We start from the raw sequence: 20,886 nt of genomic DNA on the forward strand, positions 1-20,886 counted from the left end.
CCTGATCCAGCAGCCAGCTCTTCCTATGCTTTTAGGACAGCACAGGACGTGGGGCCCTGGGCCCCTTCCAACACACATTGAGGGGGTCGAGGTGTCTTCGGCCCCCTAGAGTTGGTGTGCTTGATTCTGGGCGTCACAACACTTTCCCAAACTCCTGGGCTCTTTAAAAAGTTAGAGGAGTCTGAGCGAGCAGCTGTGGAGAGACGTGTGCCCACATGTCTAAATGCCAACCGTGTAATCATCAATGTTCCCCCTTCTTGGAGAAGACCTAAATTCAGATTCAGAAATGCCTTACTAGACCCAGGGGAGTGAGACACAGCACCTTCTTAGAGATAAGTAACCCATAAATTCTTGCCAAGGGTGAAATTAACTTTTGTGCCAATTGTGCTGGAAAAGACTCTGACGTCCCCCAAGACCCATTCCTGAGCACCATCCTGTTTAAGAGGGACTCGGGAACATAGATTTTTGTCGGTCTGAAGAGGACCGGAAGTTGTAAAAAGAGATGAAGGAGGTGCTTTGAGAGACACGGGGGGAATTTATTTAAACCAGTCTTTTAATGATGCCTCCATTTCAGAAAGACTTACGATCCGCCTGCCAGGCCCATCTCCCGCTTAAAGGGGCTCAGAAGGCAAACAGCCATTACAGTAATTTGGGAGACGTTGCAGGACTCCTGATGCATCCATGCAAAAGCACATATTCCGGAGAAATGACAGGGAACCATGGCAAGCTGCTGCTGAAGAGAAACTTCATTCTCTGACCCAGAAGTGTGTGAACTGGTTGTGCCTGCATGATGGACCTTGGAAGGTGGTGGCACATGCTTAAAAGGAGTCTCTTCTTAGTGGTATTGCTTCTCAGGTTAAGAACATAAGAACATAACAAATGCCTTCAGGATCAGGTCAGGATGCAGCCCAACATTCTCTTTTCACAGCGACTGATCAGATTCCTGCGCAAAACCTGTAAGCAGGACCTGAACACAAGAGCCTTCTCCCCTCCTGTGGTTCGCAACCTTTTTTGGGCCATGCCCCACCTAAGCATCTCTAAAATCCTGGTGCCCATCCCCTGGGACATACAATTCTTATTATTCAAAAATTGAACTCCTATTCACGTGTAAAGGTAAAGGGACCCTTGACAGTTACGGTAAGTCCAGTCGTGACCGACTCTGGGGTTGCGGCACTCATCTCACTTTATGGGCCAAGGGAGCCGGTGTACAGCTTCCGGGTCATGTGGCCAGCATGACTAAGCCGCTTCTGGCAAACCAGAGCAGTGCACGGAAACACCGTTTACCTTCCTGCCAGAGTGGTACCTATTTATCTACTTGCACTTTGACGTGCTTTCGAACTGCTAGCTTGGCAGGAGCAGGGACCGAACAATGGGAGCTCACCCCGCCGCGGGGATTCGAACCGCCAACCTGCTGATCGGCAAGTCCTAGGCTCTGTGGTTTAGCCCACAGTGCCACCTGCGTCCCTTTCACGTGTAGAAAGCCTAAAAGGCCATTAACTATTAATAACTCGTTCTCAGATTGCCCCCCTTAAAAATCAAATTGGGAACCACAGCAGTAATGGGTCTTCAGAAGCAGTGCTAACTCTAACTATGGAGGCAGAGCAGTAGCCTGTACAATGGTAGCCCTGTCCATGAATTTGTCCAATCCTTTCCCCCCCCCCATATTGGTGGCAGTCCCTGCCTCCTGCAGCGGTTAGTTCCATAGTTTAACTATGTGCTGCATGAATAGGGTTGCCATATTTCAAAAAGTAAAAAACAGGACACCCCAAAAGTCGTTGAGAATGCCCACAATTTTTCGACTGACTTACCTAAGATCCAGGACAAAGAACCACCTTTTGGAAATTCCCCCCGCACATCAATTCCGGATGTGCGTGAAGAAGGGCTTTCTTCTATCTGTTCTGAATCTCCTAATGTTTGGCTTCAGTGGATCCCCATGAGTTTGAGTGTTATGAGAGACGGAGAAAAGGCTTTTCTCTACAAATAAGTCCTCTGTTTCAGTCACGGTTGTATCTGCTCTGTCTCCACGTCCCCAAGTTTCCTACTAATATCCTGTGACTTATCGAGCCACAAATGTTCTCTGCTTGGGGGGGGGGTGCTTTCCTTCTTCTGCTTCTGCTGTGGCACAAGGCTGCCCACCCCCCAGAAGGCAATAACACAGGAACACTGGGAGCAACTAGCAAAGTGGAACCAGGTGCGGACGGCCCAGTATAAATGCACCACGAACGCAGTCTGATTGCATCAATGACGGGCTGCAGACTACAAAAGGCAACCCCTCATCAGCCTGGGAGGCCCCTTCGATGTGCTGTGCCTGAACTGCGATAAGGAAAGGCTTCCAGCCTTCGCGTCACATGTGGACGGGCGCTGCACCCCAAAGAACACAGTCTCACACACACACAGTGCCATCAAGATAACAAGAATATTCCTTCCTGACCCCTGTGATGGAGCATAAAACTTCGTTCTGCTTTTTCCTCCCAGCCTGAATAACTGCAAACATTATGAAGGGCCATAAAGTTACTCAGCCCTTTTATAATCCTCCGGCTTGGAGGAACCCCCTTTCCAAGCTGCAAGTTGTGCAAAGTTGCGTTTCCTTTTATGGGTTCCGAATTTGCCGGCTGTTAATTTCTCTAAGTGACTCCTTGTTCTCGTATGATGGAGCTCACATGGGGGCCTGATTCCTCTCCCCCGCCCACCCTTCGGTCCTTCAGCTAGCCGGAAGACGGAAGGGAATGGAAGGAGAAAACGGGGTGTAAGGGGGGCTTTGCCCCTTAGCTCACTGGCACACAGTGGGCATAGGCTGCCCAAGAGGTTTTGCTCTGTGCCCCGAGGAGGCATTGCCTGGCAGGGCCAGGCTGCAGCAGACGCAAGCATTTGAACCGGGGTCAAACCCCATCACATGTGGGAGGGCTTCGCATGCAGAAGGTCTCAGGTTCTGGAATGTCCCCCATTTGAAACCCTGGGCAGCCACTGCCAGTCTGTGTAGGTAATCCTGAGCAAGATGGAGCAATCCTCTGACCCAGTAGAAAACATTTGTCTACACTGGTCTGCATTGCTGCCCAAGAGCCAAACTTAGTGGTGGCCAAACTTAGCCCTCCAGCTGTTTTGGGACTACAACGCCCATCATCCCTAGCTAACAGGACCAGTGGTATGGGATGATGGGAATTGTAGTCCCAAAACAGCTGGCTATGTGAAACACACACACACACACACACACACACACACACACACACACACACACACACCCCTGCCTCCCCATAGCACAGCTTGCCTTGGCTGCCTGCCATCCATGCTGCTTCCTTTCTCACCTGCCTGCCATTCCAGTGTGGTGTAGTGGTTAAGAGCGGTAGTCTCGTAATCTGGGGGACCGGGTTCGCGCCTCCGCTCCTCCACATGCAGCTGCTGGGTGACCTTGGGCCAGTCACACTTCTTTGAAGTCTCTCAGCCCCACTCACCTCACAGAGTGTTTGTTGTGAAGGAGGAAGGGAAAGGAGAATGTGAGCCGCTTTGAGACTCTTTCGGGTAGTGATAAAGCGGGATAGCAAATCCAAACTCTTCTTCTTCTTCCTTGTGCTGGAGCCAGTGTGGCCCCCTGCTGGTGGTCTTGTGAAGTGCAGCATGACAACAGTCTTAGATTCTTATGTATATAGCAATCTGAGCAGGCCACCCCACCACCCTAGAATCATAGAATCATTGAATCATAGAATCATAGAGTTGGAAGAGACCACAAGGGCCATCGAGTCCAACCCCCTGCCAAGCAGGAAACACCATCAGAGCACTCCTGACATATGGTTGTCAAGCCTCTGCTTAAAGACCTCCAAAGAAGGAGACTCCACCACACTCCTTGGCAGCAAATTCCACTGTCGAACAGCTCTTACTGGCAGGAAGTTCTTCCTAATGTTTAGCTGGAATCTTCTTTCTTGTAGTTTGGATCCATTGCTCCGTGTCCACTTCTCTGGAGCAGACACCCTGCTTTAACTGGGACTGCGGCATGCAGGGAGGGAGGGGTTAACCCTTCTCTGCATCACCCAAACCAAAATCAACCTCACAGCAGCTGTTAGCCCCAGAATGCAAGCTGCCACTGAGAGCTGCCATGCTGGGGCATATTTGATTTTCGTCTGGACTGCAGCAGGGAAGGAAAATGTTGACCCCATGTGCACATGTGCCAGATATTCATTATTGCAGCCATTTAATGTGATGCATTTAGCCCTGTGTCTAGTTTGGCGTCTCTTTCCCTCCCTCTCCCTCTCCTTCTTTTGCATGTGCTGTTATCATCCCCTTACCAAAATGCCATAAAACTGTCTGCTCACAAAGGCAGGGGCAAGTAGACAAATGGCCTTAAACTTCTAGAGGTGATTATACAGCAGAGCAGCTCCTGGGACCTCGGGGATGGGCAATATATCTGATTTATAGAGCCAGCAATGGGCCTTGTCACTCCCTTCCTCCCGAGGCTAAGCAGGGAAGCAGCTGGGACCCGGCCCCTCCTCTCTCTTGCTCTTGCCCGCTCTCACCTCTCCTCCTGGCCCTCCTGGTGCTCAGAACAGAGGAGGGCTGCAGAGCAAAGGCAGGCCAAGAAGGGCAGCAGGTTGAGCACAGCGGTCCCTGCCAGCTGAGGGGTTGTGCTTCCAGGGGCCACAGAGCCCCAACCCTCCATCATCTTGGGCGCCCTCCTCTCTGCACCTTCTCCTTGTCAGCACCCTTCTTGATCTGGGGTGCCTAGAATTGGACACAGGACTCCCGTTGGGGTCTGACCAAGGCGGAATAGAGCAGTACAGTTATTTCCTACACATCTGCAGATGCAGCTTAGAATTGCGTTAGCCTTTTTATCTGCTGAATGACAACTGTTGACTTGTGAGACTCACTCACGTGGTTGTCAGGATTGCAGACATGCAGCCCGTCAGAGCAGGCAGGGCAGGTGGGGCCATAAAAACAAGGTGGGTCCTAAAAATTCACACTTAAAGTGTCAAAAAGTCAGGGCAGAGAGGTGCTTCTTGAACATCCTCTGGCAGCTGTGCAATGAAGGTGCCAGGCACGCCTCTGCAGGAAGGGAGTCTCCCAGCTTAGGGGCCACCACAGAGAAGGCCCTCTCCCCCTACAAGCCTCTGAAGGTGGAAGGGCTACCAAGAGGGCCCCTCTGCCGATCGCAGCATTCAAGAGGGTCCGTACTGAGGTCCAGCGCCGAGGGCCTTCTGCGAGAAGCCAAGTTACAGGGAACCAGGCAGAGGGCCTTCTCAGTGGTGGCACCCGCCCTGTGGAACGCCCTCCCACCAGATGTCAAAGAGAACAACTACCAGACTTTTAGAAGACATCTGAAGGCAGCCCTGTTTAGGGAAGCTTTTAATGTTTAACAGATCACTGTATTTTAATACTTTGGAAGCTGCCCAGAGTGGCTGGGGAAACCCAGCCAGATGGGTGGGGTATAAATAATAAATTAGTAGTAGTAGTAGTATTACTATTGTAGAGAAGGAGGTGGTCCTTTGGGTATTTGGGGCCTGAGTCATTCAGGGCTTTAAACACCAACCTGAGCACCTGGAATTGGGCCCAGAAACGAAAGGGCAACTGGCGCAGTTCTTATAAAATGGGGTTGTGTGAGATCTCAGTGGAACCCGAGCCGGTAATCAGGACGCTGAATTTTGGACCAGCTGAAGTTTCTGCGTCGTCTTCAAGGGCAGCCCCACGTAGAGCACATTGCGGCAATCCAGCTTGGAAGTCACCGCATTGTGATGCACGTGCTTCCCGATGCGGCACAGATGCTTGAGGCATTGAACCATCAAATGTTACCCTGAGAAGGGACCTGCGGGATCATCTAGTCCAACCCCTTGCGAGGAAGGTTGTGCCGAGGTGTCTGAGGCCAGGGGCAGGATTAGAGGCAAAAGCCGTTCTCCTCTCCATCCCCTGTTGACCGCTCTGATTTCAAGAAAGGCCTTTTCCAAGTATATCTGCCCAGCGCTCAGATCAGTCCAGCCCATCTTTTGCTTCTTTCCACATCCTTAGCCCATCAGAAACACGGTGGGTTTTTGTGTGACCCCGATCCCATTACCTAGATGCTATAAAACCGTGAGCTAACAAAGGTGATGGAGACAAGGGCAGTGGGGAGAGAGGGTGGGCGGCCTTTAGCATCCCGCGTGATTAAAGGGAGCAGAGCCAGCAGCCTCCGGGCGGGTAATAAAATCTGATTTATTGACCCAGCCCAATAACAGCAGCAGCAGCAGCAGCAGCAGCTCGGGCTAGTGAGTAAGTCTTAAATTTCATTAGGTGATAAATACTGAGAGCGAATCAATTTGGTAGGAAAGCTAATTAGCTCCCGCGATTCCGCATCGATCTTGGGGCGCCTCGCATTGGAGGGGTCTGGATCTCATCTTCTGGCGATGGAGGGGGGCGTGGGGAGAAGGGCCCCGGGGTGGAGTCACAGGGTGGGGGCCCCAATACCATTTGGGAAGAGACTGCTGGAGAGCAGAGAATGGCAGAGAGGGAAGTCATCTAGTCCAGTGCAGGCAGAAATCCTTGGGCTGGTGGAGTTTGCTGAGTCCTGCCCACTGCTTGCTTTAGCTGAATGTCTGTGATTAGGGTTTTTCTGGCTTATTATTTATAACCTCTGTGCCTCGGACCGCTCAAGGTGGCTTAAAATCAATTAAACCAGCATGGCTTTAAGCAAACAAGCAAATGGAAGAAACCTGAAAAACCACAAATTGCACCAAGGAGGGACTGGCTAAAATTATGAAGTGCGTCAAGATGGAACGAGGTAGAAAAACGCAGGGGAAAATATTTTTCTTCAATAAAGAAAACCACGCCCTCCAGAGCCTTATAAACAGGATATCCTGTTTATATCATTTAATTTGAGGCGTGCTCCCTAATGGCAAACTTAGACCTTAGGAGGGCTGGCCAGAATGCCAGTCACATCAAAGTGAGGCAAATACGTAAGAGGGTGTCAGAGGGAGGTATTGGCTATTGGTTATGTGAGGCCTTAGTGTGTGGGAAGACTTGGAGGGGATAGAATTCTTGGCAGCTCAATATAGCATGTTCGAAAAGGGACTCGGGTGGCGCTGTGATCTAAACCACAGAGCCTAGGACTTGCCAATCAGAAGGTCGGCAGTTCGAATCCCCGGGACGGGGTGAGCTCCCGTTGCTCGGTCCCTGCTCCTGCCAACCTAGCATTCCGATAGCACGTCAAAGTGCAAGTAGATAAATAGGTACCGCTCCAGCGGGAAGGTAAACGGCGTTTCCGTGCGCTGCTCTGGTTCGCCAGAAGCAGCTTAGTCATGCTGGCCACATGACCCGGAAGCTGTACGCCAGCTCCTTCGGCCAATAAAGTGAGATGAGCGCCACAACCCCAGAGTCGTTCGCGACTGGACTTAACTGTCAGGGGTGCCTTTGTTGGAATACTGCCAGGGAGACAAAGTCCATCATGGCCCCAAGCCGTCTGCCGGACAATCCATCGATCTCCCGTAGGCACGCAATATCAGCAATTAGTGACATGAGTTTCCTGAAATATCTTGCCACATTCCAGAGCTCATGCACACTCTATCAGCAGATAATGCACAGCAAAAGTCGCACTCAGGAGAGCATTATTTACAAGTTTTATTCAGCGTTGATCAGAACAAAGAAAGACATGACTGCCTGCGTCAGTGTCTCCGACACAGAGAATGAAACAAAAGCAAAGACACAACAGAAACATCCTGTGAAAACAGGAAATACGCAGGCTGTGACACAAACATCCTGCTCCCTTTTAAGGTGGAACGGAAATATCCTAACAGCCTTTACCTTATATCATGTTCGCATCTTATGTAGGGTTTGGCTCCAAGGATTCTACGCATACACGAAAATTGCATCTGCCCCAACCCTTGGAGCCACCCCATGGCTACTGGGTGAGTGGAGGGGAGAAGGAGAAAGTCCCATGCTCCCAGAGCCCATACGCAGAGTGTGTCTTTCCCAGCCAGCAAGGCAGAGAGCTCCTATTTTGACCGGCCTGCTGTGAAAAGAGGTTTTAAGCTTAGTGCGCAGGCCCTGGCTGGCTAGGGATGCTCACATGAGATCTTGCGGCAACTCGGTTGCCCTGCCAGATTTTGCGTGAGCATCCCAGAGCCGGCACAATGAGCAGGACTTGCCTCCCGCCCCACACACACACCAGCAATGCAGAGAGCTTAAAAGCTCTTTCCTTTGGCAAGCGCAACATGAGCTTTGAAGCTCTACACCTCGCTTGGGTTTAAGTTGAGCCATTTCAACCAGCCGGCCTTCAAGCACACATGGTTAAAATGGCGCAAGTTGTGATTGCACTATCTTGCCGCGGTGTGCCGTTTTCTTTAGAGGAAAAAAGTTGGACGTCTGCTCTGCATGCAGAAGGTGCAGAAGGTTGCCTCCCGCTGGCATCTCCGGTGAGGCTGGGAATGTCTTCTGGCTGCAATCCCTGCCAGTCAGAGTAGACCATAGTGAGCTAGAAGGAGCAGTGATCTAACTCGTTGGTGTGAGGCAGCTGCTTGTGTTCATATGCACACATGATGTTCAGTCTCCTGGTTTTATTTCAGCCCAAATCAGCTACAGAAACTACATTCTTGAGCAGAAGGGGCCCCTCCATCCACGATGGGGCCTGCTTCACCCTTTCGTTTCCTGCCATATTGCAGACCTGGTGCAACTGGCTGTATTTGCACAACTTGCTCTTATGCTGCAGCTCAGCTCTAAGTTTGGTGCTGAGACTTCTCCCCTGTTCTTCCCATCCGCATATAAAATATGGCCGTTAAACCTTTCTTTCTTTCCATTCTTCCAAATAATTTTTAAGAATAATCATTGCCATTTTGTTATTTGCTGATTGGATGTTTTTATTGGCAAAGGCTGGAAAAGAAAATTTAGTCGGCAACAATACAATTTTTATTATAGAAATCCTGCCTAGGAAAGAAAAATGTAACTTTTCCCCGTTGTGGGGCAGTACATTGTCTAGAAACACATAATTCCAAATATTTTCTGTCTTCTTGTTTTTATTCCCGCATATCTTACTGGCTCTCACCCACCAACTATATTCTATCTTTTCTTTTATTTCGACTCCTCAATTAGCAGTTACATTGATTTCACATTTTTCACTTTTCCCCTTCCAGCTAAGGGACCAGATTCAGTTATTACTCATTCCATTTCAGTAAAAGATTGCCCTGGTTTAGTTAGCGTCACAGTGACACTGGCCACACATATTTATTTACTTTTCGATTTTTACCCCAGTTATACACTATTTACTCTTATTTTACTTGCTTAGGCATCTAAAGCTAAGAGAAATATTAAACAGACATCCTTTCCTTTTGCCTTTTGCCAGATTAACCCTTTTTGATAAACTCCCATTAGTATGATTTCTTTCTTTTGAATCTGAATAAATGGCTTAAATCCATTGTCTGTTGCAAATCTGAAATCAAAAGCTTTAAGAGTTTCCAAAAAGGAAATGCCATTCTTTATTTTCAAAAGCCTTTTTCTGCATATAGAAACATCAACAAGGTCTCCCCTTGACTTTTGGAGCCAATTAAAGTCTGTGTTGTATGCAATATTAGTGCAACTCATAGTAGACCCATTGGAATTAATGAAGTGAGGTTTATTAATTTCATTGGGTCTACTCCGAGGAGATGTTTATTGGATACAACCCGGCATGACTTTTGCAGGTATTGTCACTGCTGTGAATAAAAATGGTTGCTGGGTAGGGATGAGTCTGGGAATAGTTTTGTGTTGGGACCTGAATATCTGCAGTGGCTTCAATCCTGTGCTCTCTCTCCCTTGCCCTGCCCAACCCCTGCAACCCCCTCCAGGTCGTGAAAGTGGTCGGCAGTAACATCTCCCACAAGCTGCGGCTCTCTCGGGTCAAACCGACGGATGAAGGCACCTACGAGTGTCGCGTCATCGACTTCAGCGACAGCAAAGCCCGCCACCACAAAGTGAAGGCCTACCTGCGGGTGGAACCAGAGGAGACCACCGAGCCCCACCGCCACAGCTCCCCCACCGGGCACCTGCAAGACACCCAGCTGCTGGGCTTGCAGCTCTCTGACCACAGCAAACTGAGCGGCTCCCACCCACACCACCAGCACCACAAGCCAGGCAAGGAGCTCAAGAAACGCTCCGTGGACGATGCGTCCTGTGCCCTCTAGACTGGGTTGCGTCCCGAGTTGTGTTACTGAATGGCCTAAATGGGGTTTCTCCCTCCTCCACCCCCCACTCTTCCACACACACACACACCTGCCCCATCCCACTGGGTGGTGGGAACATGACATCCTAGTGGCCAGTCCGTATTTGGGCCAGGTTGCTGAGGAACCGATGTAAAACGAATGCCACAAACTAGAGTCACCCCGTCCGCATGAACCTAATTGTCAGCATCCCTTCCACTCGGTCATATAGATATGTATTTTTAACATTCCTTTCTAACTATGAATTTCTCCCCTTAAATGGACAATGGGCTGCTTACGGGACTCCGGAGACAACACGGAGCCGCTCCAGGGTGGATTTAAACGGAGGGAGCCCAGTTGGCTGGGTTACACTGTCCTGCTGACTGCCTATGTCCACATGGGTAGGAGAGGGCATCTTCCCCAAGGAACACAGCTGTGGATGCCCCCTGGCACCTTTACGGGCGTCCAAGCAGGAGTGTCTTCTCTGATTTTCTTTTTGGAAGTATTAGGGTGTCCGAACATGGGCCTGAGGCCACCTGCCTTGCTGTGAGGAGGTTTAATTCAAAGCTGGACCTTCCCCCAGCTCTGGGGACACTTTAAGCCACGCCTGGGCCTCACCCTCCTCACCTTTGCATTGCTAGCTTCTTATGCCATTTGTGAACCCCCCGGAGATGCTCCGCCTTGCTTTGTAAAATGAGACGCCCGAGGGATGCCGTTTAGACCATCCGTTTTAATTCACTAGTATCAAACTGTGTAACTATGAAGTTGATGACTGTATATTGTAAATATAACTGACTGTTTCTCCCTCCTGCATTCCCAGGACACTGACCCAGCCCCAATGAGTTTTCCAAGTGGCACCTCTTTGTAGCTGTGTGGAGAACCAGCAGGATGCATTCTTGGGGGTGCTGGCCCCTGGAAATCCCATCTCAAAAAACACGGGAGGCCACCATTATAAAACTGGTTGTCTCTTACGACACCCAAATTTGCACAGTGATTTCATGCATTGCTGTGTTCTTTTTTAAACGCTCCACTCCAATCTATGTCCCAGATACTATTCTAGAGCGATGCTGCAATCTGGTACTAGAGCACAATAATATGGTGATAATTTGCCAGCTGGAAAAGTTGATGTGGAGCTCAGGTCCAAGAGCTGTCAATCACTGGCTATTGAGCACACAAATGGTGGGTGGCGGATTAAATTCTCAGCACTGCTTCTTATGATTTTTTTTTTTTAATTTGGGAAAAGTTTGGGATCAGGTTGGGATCCTCTTTTTTATGTACTCCCTGGAGAAGGGGCACAGACACAACTGTAGCGAGGTCTTTGTATCTCAGTTGCTGGAAGTGAGAACAAGAAATCTCTTAAGAAGCAGACCTTAGTTGGATATGGAGGCCACGCCGGAGAACCAGTAGAGTCAAATTTGTGGGCAACCTGGGAATATAGACCCACCTGGGTGGATACTTTCTGGGGGGGGGAATGAGACCCCACCCCTGTGGGAGTGGACGCCCACAGGTGGCTGCCACCCTAGCTTTGGCAAAAACTCATGGGCACACAGAATTGCAGGGACCCAAAAGAGCATCTAGTCCAATGCCCTGCAAAATCAATCCTTAGAGCGGGGTCTGGGGATGCCAAGGCTCCTGACTGAAACAATTCTGGTCCCCCAAAACGAGGGCATAAAATGCAGATTGCACAAGAAATGCCAATTTTCTGGGTTTCAAAACCAGAGGCCCAAACCGCCCGGTTCCACAAGCCCCTTTCACACACACCCGTCCTATTCTTCTTGTATATATTTCTATTTGCTATGTCTCGGGGGAGGTTTTTTGCAGAAGCAGGCAAGACTGGTGCAGGGAAAGGTAGCCAGCCAAGGGAGGTCAATGTGTGTCTCATCAAGAATACAGTTTCCTGCTGCTGCTGCTGCTGCCTCTGGGCAGAGGGCCAGCCTAGCTGGCTACGAGTAACGACCCCTTCCTTACAGCTCTGTGACTCCAGGCCCAGGGTAGGAGCCCCCTACACTGCACTAAGAGGGGAGGCAAGCAGCTTTCCCACAATGCCCTGCCCTTACCTGCACCACACAAACCAGTCTGTAACCAGCTGAAGCGAATAAAGTTCTTTAAATGGGCTTGCCATCTCCGAGTCTTCATTCGTATCAAACGCGCCTGGGGCACACTCTGAAGTGTCATGGAAAAGAAGTTGAAGGCAATGACCGGGAGCCTGGGAGCCCGTCAGGCATGACTGGGGCGGGTCTGTGGGTGGGTGGTTTGAGGAAGGAGGCAAATACCATATTTTTTGCTCTATAAGACTCACTTTTTCTCTCCTAAAAAGTAAGGGGAAATGTGTGTGTGTCTTATGGAGTGAATGCAGGCTGCACAACTATCACAGAAGCCAGAACAGCAAGAGGGATTTCTGCTTTCACTGCACAGCGATCCCTCTTGCTGTTCTGGCTTCGGAGATTCAGAATATTTTTTTTCTTGTTTTCCTCCTCCAAAAACTAGGTGCGCCTTGTGGTCTGGTGCGTCTTATAGAGCGAGAAATACAGTATATTGTCGCGTGCTTGCTAATCTCCAAGTGGCGAGGGTTTCCAGCAGCTCCAGGGTTCAGTTTCCTTGGAATGAAGATCAGCGGAGACTGTGGGGCATTTAGGATTTGTGGTTTTCTTTATGCGTATGTACAACCTGAGTTGGGGATGGAAGGGTTCACATTTCCTTCTCCAGGAAACACAAGCCTATTTCTGACACCAGTGTTACATGCACAGAAATTGCTGAGGCCAGGAGACTCCAGGGGTGTGGGAATGCAGCTCAGTGGAGACTGCGGCGACTTTAGGATTTATAATTTTATACACACACACACACACACACACACAACCTGAGCATGGAATGGAGGGACTTGCAGAATTAACACCCCCAAAATCCTGCTTCTCCATTACAGCTTTGGCTTAAGCGCAGAGGAAGGCAAGCCTCTGTGCCTCTATCGATCATCAACAGAGTCGTGCCAGAGCCCTGAACCGGAAGGCGTTCTGGCATGCTGATGATGATGACGATCACCAGAGTGATCATTGTTATGTACTGAAGTTCTCACCCTGGGCCAGCAGAGGGATACTGTAGATAGTCATGCAAATAAGGGATCGAAAGTGACATTCAGTAATTGGATAGTTTTAGAAAATTGTTACAGTTACATTGTAGTGGAGCTCTATATAAGCAGGCTGACTGAACCCTTCAGTTCAGTTCTGTTCCGGCCCAGTGGCGTAGCGTGGGGGGTGCCAGGGGTGCCGGCCGCACCGGGCGCAACATCTGGGGGGGCGCGAGTCCAGAGGGAAGGGACAAGTTCCTTCCTCCGCCGGGCTCCCCGCAGCCACCACCAGCCTTGCGCCCTAGCGCCCCGCCGCCGCTGCGGCTGCGCTCCACTCATTGTTCGCAGGAGCAGCTGCTGCAGCAGCGCCGGTGCCGCCACCGACGCCTGGCCGGCATGGGCAGCCTCCGCACCCCAACGCGCCGCCGGGCCTCGCCGCGCCCTGCGCTCCCCAAAAACCTCCGAGAGGAAGCCGGTGGGCGGGCGAGGCCCGGCTAAACCTCTCGCCAGCGGGTTAAGGGGCTTTCGGTTTTAAAAGGATTAGCTTGGGAAGGGGCGGGGGGGCTGCTCGCCGGCAAGCGCCTGCTCCGCGTTTCCAAAGGCGCTCGCCATCCGAGGGACACGGAGCGCTTGCAAGGAACGGGCTCCGTGGAGCAGGTTAGGAAGAGATCCCTTCCCTGGCCAGCTGTTTCCCATTCACGATCAGGAGGAACTTCAGGCTGCTTTCAGCTTTGGTAGAGGGAATCTAAGCAAGGGGATGGAGCCGGTGCCCTGAGGAAAGGCGGCAGCATTGGGTTTGTTTTTAGTTTAGAGAAAAGGCAAGCAAGAGGCGACAGGAGAGAAGCCTGCAAAACTAAGGCATGGCAAGGAGAGAGTGGACAGAGAGGAAAGTTTTTATCCCTCTCTCTGTACAATATAACTCGTGGGCATCCAGTGAAGCTGAACGTTGGAACAGTGGCATAGCGTGGGGGGTGCCAAGGGTGCCGGCCGCACCGGGTGCAACATGGGGGGGCGCGCTTGCACTCGGGTGCTAAAATCCACGGGTTAGGGGGCGCAAATTACTTGCCTTGCCCCGGGTGCTGACAACCCACGCTACGCCACTGTTCCGGCCTGTGAATAAACAAAAGCTGTTTGAAGAATCGCTGTGTCATGTGATATGTTCACCCACAACTTAACACTCATCTTTTGGTCTGGTGCTCACGCCAGAGAGCCAAACCAAAAACAGAAGACGGGATTGGCTGCTGTGATCTGGGATGTCCCGCTTAAAACAGGACAGTTGGTGGGTCTGCACTGTGGATAACTTAAAAAGAGGATTGTAGCAATTCATGGAAGAAAGGGCTATCAGCGGCAACTGGCCATTATGACTGTGCTGCCTCCACAGTTGGACGTAGCAATGCTTCTGAATTACTTTTGGCTGCAGGAGCTGCCAGGAGGAGGCATACAAGGCGCCACCCAACCATCTTAGTGAATCCCCTCTGGATTTTTGTAGGGTTTAAAAAGGTAAAGGTAAAGGGACCCCTGACCATTAGGTCCAGTTGTGGCCGACTCTGGGGTTGCAGCGCTCATCTTGCTTTATTGGCCGAGGGAGCCGGTGTACAGCTTCCGGGTCATGTGGCCAGCATGACTAAGCCACTTCTGGCGAACCAGAGCAGCGCACGGAAACGCCGTTTACCTTCCCACTGCAGCGGTACCTATTTATCTACTTGCACTTGACGTGCTTTCGAACTGCTAGGTTGGCAGGAGCAGGGACCGAGTAACGGGAGCTCACCCTGTCGCGGGGATTCGAACCGCCGACCTTCTGATCGGCAAGTCCTAGGCTCTGTGGTTTAACCCACAGTGCCACCCGCATCCCTGTGTAGGGTTTACACCTTAGCTTTTTCTTCTCCCAAAGATTTCCCACAAGGCTGAGGGTACGGACTTTCCCTCAGGGTTTACTCCCAAAGTCTTTCCCACAAGTATTGCCACAAAGGCAGGGGAAGTTTAGGATCAGAGTTTTCCTTCTCCTGGATGAGCTACCTTCCCAGGTGTCCCTCACTTCCCTCTGTAGCACAGGCAGAACCCACCTTCCTGGTGGTTGGGCCCACTATTGGCCTCGCCCATCCACCGGAGCCTGTCTTTGCATGCAGGGGAAGTTCTTAACTCCCAGATAGTTTGAGACCCTTCGGATCCCCTCACCTGGTTTCGCCAGCCAGTCAAAGCCATTCCTGGGGTGTGTTTGCTGTCGTATGCTGACAGCTTCTAGGAGCCACAGGTGAGACCTGAGTGCAGGATGGGGACCAAAGGTGGACAAAGGACCCCAGAAGGAGCACAATGTGTCCCCACACCTCATTCGCTCCAATTTAAATTAATTCATTAATAATAATAATAATAATAATAATAATAATAATAATAATAATAATATAAGGTGATGATGATGATGGAGGCTTTGTCTCCAGATCCTTTTTCATCTCCCCAGATGTCCCAAAGAGAGGCAGAGGCTGAGACCTCGTAGACCAGGACGATCTCTCTTCCTTCTCCTCTGCCCCACAATCACCCCCTTACGCAGAGAGAGAAGGGGGGGTGAACTTGTGCACAGCTCCATAAGTAGCCCTGACGGTCTTGTCAGGAAAGAAATACACAGCCTCTCTGCAACCGTCCCCAGGCCTCGCTTGTCTATCTTCCCCGGACGGTGATTTCGCGCTTTGTCTGCCCTTCTTATGCCTCCTGTCAAGCAAACTTACGTCTCACCCAGCAAGAGGCGGAAGAGTGGAAAGTGGGGGCCGGCTGAGGTTTGCCCAAGGCTGATGGGAGGCTCCCCCCCCCCGCCTCCAAATGAAGAGGAATAAATAAGCAATTCCATGATGCGCTCCAGACGCAGGAGCCTGGCCAGTGAGGAAATGCAAATAAAAACAGAGCCTCAGGCTAGCAAGGGACTTTGCACAGCCCCCTCCCACTTCACCACATCTCTGTGCTGGGGGAGCGCTTGATTTCTGCCTGCCCTTGCAGCTGTCAAGGTGCAGCAGCCCTGGCTGGACCAAGGAGGGGGAAAATGGACGGAGAAGAGCCTGCGCATTGCACACCGCTGGCACATGGTGCGGACAATGCACAGCACTCTTTGCTGACCTCTCTCACCCACACGCGGCATCTCTGAACATGGGGTTGCTCTCGCTTACACAACAGTACACAATAATACAATATATACAAACTACATGCACATATTATACAGAAAAACAAAAGAAAAGAATGAAACATGGAATACATAAAATAAACTTCTGATTATTCTCATTGTACTGTTTCTCATTTTGTTATTTTACACACACTGCCTTGTTGTTGTTTTTCGTTCTCCCAATTCTTTTCAAGACGTTTTGTTATTTATCACCTATAGATTACAAGAATCGTTCGAGGTCTGCCAGGAGATTTTTGTTATCACAATAATTTTTTTAATACTCTTTAAGTACTGTCCATTCTTTATTCACCTTCACTCTCTGAACCTGGGGCTGCTCCCACTTCTGTTTGGTAGAGCACGGGACTCTCTAATCTCATGGGTTGTGGGTTCGAGCCCACGCTGGGCAAAAGGATTCCTGCATTGCAGGGGGTTGGACTAGATGACCCTCGTGGTCCCTTCCAGTTCCATGATTCTGCTCTGGAATCCAGGCGCCAGGAGATGCTCTCGGAAGGGAGTCTGACTGCCGCGGAAACGGAACTGTTGCAGGTTCCAGCCTGAAAAAGTGGGAGAGCGTCTGCTTCCCATGCATGCAAAAGGTCCCAGGTTCAGATCTCACTCTCTGCCTGGAGAGCCATTGCTGCTGCCAGCCAGTGTAGACAATACAAGCTAGATGGACCAATAACCTGATTTGGTATAAGGCTCCCCAAGCACAGTGGTACCTTGGGTTGCAAATGCTTTGGGTTGCAAACGCTTTGGGTTACAAACTCCGCTAACCCAGAAGTAGTTGCTTCAGGTTGCAAACTTTGCCCCAAGATGAGAACGGAAATCGTGCTGCGGCGGCGGCAGCGCGGTGGTAGTGGGAGGCCCCATTAGCAAAAGCGGGGCTCAGGTTAAGAACGCACCTCCAGAACAAATTAAGTTCATAACCCGAGGTACCACTGTATGGAAACACAGACCACATTGTTCTTCGTTATTTACTTATTAAATTTATATACATATAATTTTTTTATTATTACTTTATTTATTACATTTATATACCTCCTATTCTCCCCAGGAGCTCAAGGTGGAGCAAATCATTCTCCTACCCATTCCATCCTCACAACGACCCTGGGAGGTAGGGGAGGCTGACTGAGGTCACCCAGTGAGAAGCATGGCCGAGCAGGGATTTGAACCCGGGTATTCGAGGTCATAGGGACACAGGTGGCGCTGTGGTCTAAAGCACTGAGCTTAGGGCTTGCCAATCAGAAGGTCAGCAATTCGAATCCGCACAATGGGGTGAGCTCCTGTTGCTTGGTCCCTGCTCCTGCCAACCTAGCAGTTCGAAAGCACGCCAGTGCAAGCAGATAAATAGGTACCACTATGGCAGGAAGGTAAACAGTGTTTCCGTGTGCTGCTCCGGTTTGCCAGAAGCGGCTTAGTCATGCTGGCCACATGACCCAGAAGCTGTACGCCGGCTCCCTCGGCCAATAAAGCGAGATAAGCGCCGCAACCCCAGAGTCGGCCACGACTGGACCTAATAGTCAGGGGTCCCTTTACCTTTACTTTATTCCAGGTCATAGACCAAAACTCTTAACTATTACACCATCACCGTCCTTCATCAGGAAATCAAAGGGCAGTTTGTACTTTCTAGCTTGTCCATCCATCCATCTATAACATGGAAGTTTGTTTTCTGCTGCTCCAGGGGTTAGGACCAGGAGCAATTGGTTCAACTTCCGAGAAAGGAGATGGTAAGAGCTGTTTGGCGGTGGAAGGGACTCCCTGCCTTGGAGGTTCTTAAGCAGAGGTTGGATGGCCACCTGTCAGGGATTATTTAGCTGAGATTCCCGCATTGCATGGGGGTGGACTAGATGACTCGTGGGGTCCCTTACAACTCTGCAGTTCTATGATTCCATTATTCTCTTCCAGATGCCAAGAGATGCTCTCTGAAGGGAGTTCAGCAGCACACAGTTGACAGCGCTGAGGAAGCGGCAACACAAACTGAACCAGACAAAATCTTCAGAAAATTCATTGCTGGGGGCAGACAGAATTGGAAGTGTATTTTTGTGGATCTCTGGGGAGATAACCCAAACAGTGCTCTCTAACCGTTCCTTGTCTTCCTGGGGAAAAGGTGGCAAGTGGGAGTTCTGTCTTGGGCCGCAGAGTTCTGTCCTGGGCCCGTTGTCGTTCAACATCTTTAGAAACAACTTGGATGAAGGAATTGAAGGGATTCTCATGAAATTTGCAGATGACACCAAATTGGGAAGGGTAGCAATGCTGTAGAAGACACAACGGGGATTTAACAGATTGGAAAATGGGCCTAAACTAAAGGAATGCATTTCAACAGGCAGAAATGTCAGGTTCTGCACTTAGGCAGGAAGAACCAGATGCACAAAGATAGGATGGGGGACACCTTGCTTACTAGCAGTACTTGTGAAAAGGATCCAGGGGTCTTGGTGAACTACAAGCTGAACATGAGTCAACAGTGTGATGCAGCAGGAGAAAAAGCTAATGCTATTCTAGGCTGCACCAACAGAAGTCTAGAGTCCAGATCATGGGAAGAAGTCATAGTCCCGCTCTATTCAGCCTTGGTCAGACCACACCTGGAATACTGTGACTAATTCTGGGCACCACAATTTAAGAAGGATGTTGACAAGCTGGAATGGGTACAGAGGAGGCCAACCAAGACAATCACTGGTCTGGAAACCAAGCCTGATGAGGAACGGTTGAAGGAGCTGGGTGTGTTTAGCCTGGAAAAGAGGAGACTGAGAGGAGATATGAGAGCCACCTGAAGGCAGTCCAGTATTGGGAAGTTTTTAATGGTTGATGCTTTGCTGTGGTTTTATATGTCTTGTAAGCCACCCAGAGTGGCTGGGGAAACCCAGCAAGATGAGTGGGGTATAAATGACAAAATCATCATCATCATCATCATATATCTCAAAGGCTGTCCCATGAAAGATGGAGCAAGCTTGTTTTCTCCTGCTCTGGAGGGTAGGACTCGAACCTGTGACTTCAAGTTACAAGAAAGGAGATTCTGACTTAACATTAGGAAGAACTTTCTGACAGTAAGAGCTTTTGGACAGTGGAACAGTCTCCCTCGGGAGATTGTGGACTCTCCTTCCTTGGAGGTTTCTAAGGAGAGGTTGGATGGTCATTGTCACGTATGATCTAGTTGAGGTTCCTGCATTGCAGGGGGTTGGACTAGATGACCCTTAGGGGTCCCTTTCAACTCTACAAGTCTATCCTCTATCTATCTATCTATCTATCTATCTATCTATCTATCTATCTATCTATCTGATAGATGGATAGAACTGTAAATGGACATCCGGTTAAGGATACAAAAGAATTTAAACAGTGGCCCTGCATACCATGGGACGCCCTGAGATGACCCCTACCCACAGTGACCCCTACAAGGCCCCCCTTTCTGCTCCCCTTGACGCCTCTCTTATAGACTTGTGACCCAGCTTAACCGTCCCATCAAGGCATTGATTTCCCCACCTCTGGCTCCCCTGCCCAGGTTATGGCCCTCTTTGCACAGGAAACAAGATGTTTCTCTAAGTTTATGGCGCCATTAGAAATTCTCTGGGAAGCTTGAAGGCTCCAGGCAGGATGGTTCATGTTCCCATTTTTATGGTGGTGTCTGGCTGGGAGGACGAGGGCAGCGGGGGAGGGGGAGGGGGCAGAAGTGACTCAAGAGCTTCGTTATCACCTTGGCTTTATTATAGGCAGAGTAAATTGCTTTTGTTTGAAGCGGCATAATGGTCAGAAAAGTGACTGTGTGGAAATGACATTTTCACGCTGCCTATTTATTCTCAGCTAGTGCTTTGCATATTAAGTTTGCTCCATTTGCAAACCAAAAAAGAATCAAAGCTTTGCACTGGATTTTTAAAGGCATCCCTCAGCTGCCAGTTTGCAAGCTTCTGCCTCTTGCTTCAAAACAGAACCTGAAGGTTGGATGGCTCTGCAGGTTTTTTGGGGAGGGGGTTGTAATTTTTTTGGGGGGGTTCCTTGAGTTTCCTCCTACCTGCTCTGCCACCTGTAGCCTGCCCAAGTTCCAGGGAACAGGATGAATCCCTCAGGAAGAAAGCAGTATGTGGGGGCCCTTCTCTCCCGATCTGGGGTCCAGCCTCCTCCCCAGCCAAAGGGAGCTCAATGTGACTTTCCTGCCCCCTTAAGCACATTTAAATTTGGTCTCATTCACACAAACACACCCTGCCCAACACTTTGTGTCTTGTTTTGCAATGAGCAAAGTTGAGATGCAACTCTTTCCTGGAAGAGGCGGCCAACTAGTACGCAGGCTGAGACCCTATCTGATCGCGGACTGTCTCGCCAGAGTGGTGCATGTTCTGGTTATCTCTCGCTTGGACTACTACAATGTGCTCTATGTGGGGCTACCTTTGAAGGTGACCCGGAAACTACAACTAATCCAGAACGCGGCAGCTAGACTGGTGACTGGGAGCGGCCGCCAATACCACATAACGCCGGTCCTGAGAGATCTGCACTGGCTCCCAGTACGTTTCTGAGCACAAGTCAAAGTGTTGGCACTGACCCCTTGAAAGCCCTAAATGGTCTCGGTCCTGTAG

At 50.2% G+C, this 20,886-nt stretch overlaps 1 protein-coding gene across 2 annotated transcripts in view; it reads left to right on the plus strand.

The window, feature by feature from the left end:
• Positions 1-12,235, plus strand: part of VSTM2L (V-set and transmembrane domain containing 2 like) — a 107,150-nt gene extending 94,915 nt beyond the window's left edge. The window contains exons 4-5 of one of the 2 annotated variants that reach the window (XM_083507753.1): positions 9,771-10,056; positions 10,942-12,235. In XM_083507753.1, coding sequence (XP_083363879.1) covers positions 9,771-10,056; positions 10,942-10,949 — 294 coding nt within the window. In that variant the 3' untranslated portion in view covers positions 10,950-12,235. Of the gene's footprint in view, positions 1-9,770 lie in introns of both variants that reach the window. The other variant, XM_083507752.1, reaches the window with a different exon arrangement.
• Positions 12,236-20,886: the final 8,651 nt, after the last annotated feature.

Source organism: Podarcis liolepis (genome assembly GCF_965112155.1).
Source record: "Podarcis liolepis genome assembly, chromosome: 6".
In the NCBI taxonomy this organism is placed as follows: domain Eukaryota; kingdom Metazoa; phylum Chordata; class Lepidosauria; order Squamata; family Lacertidae; genus Podarcis; species Podarcis liolepis.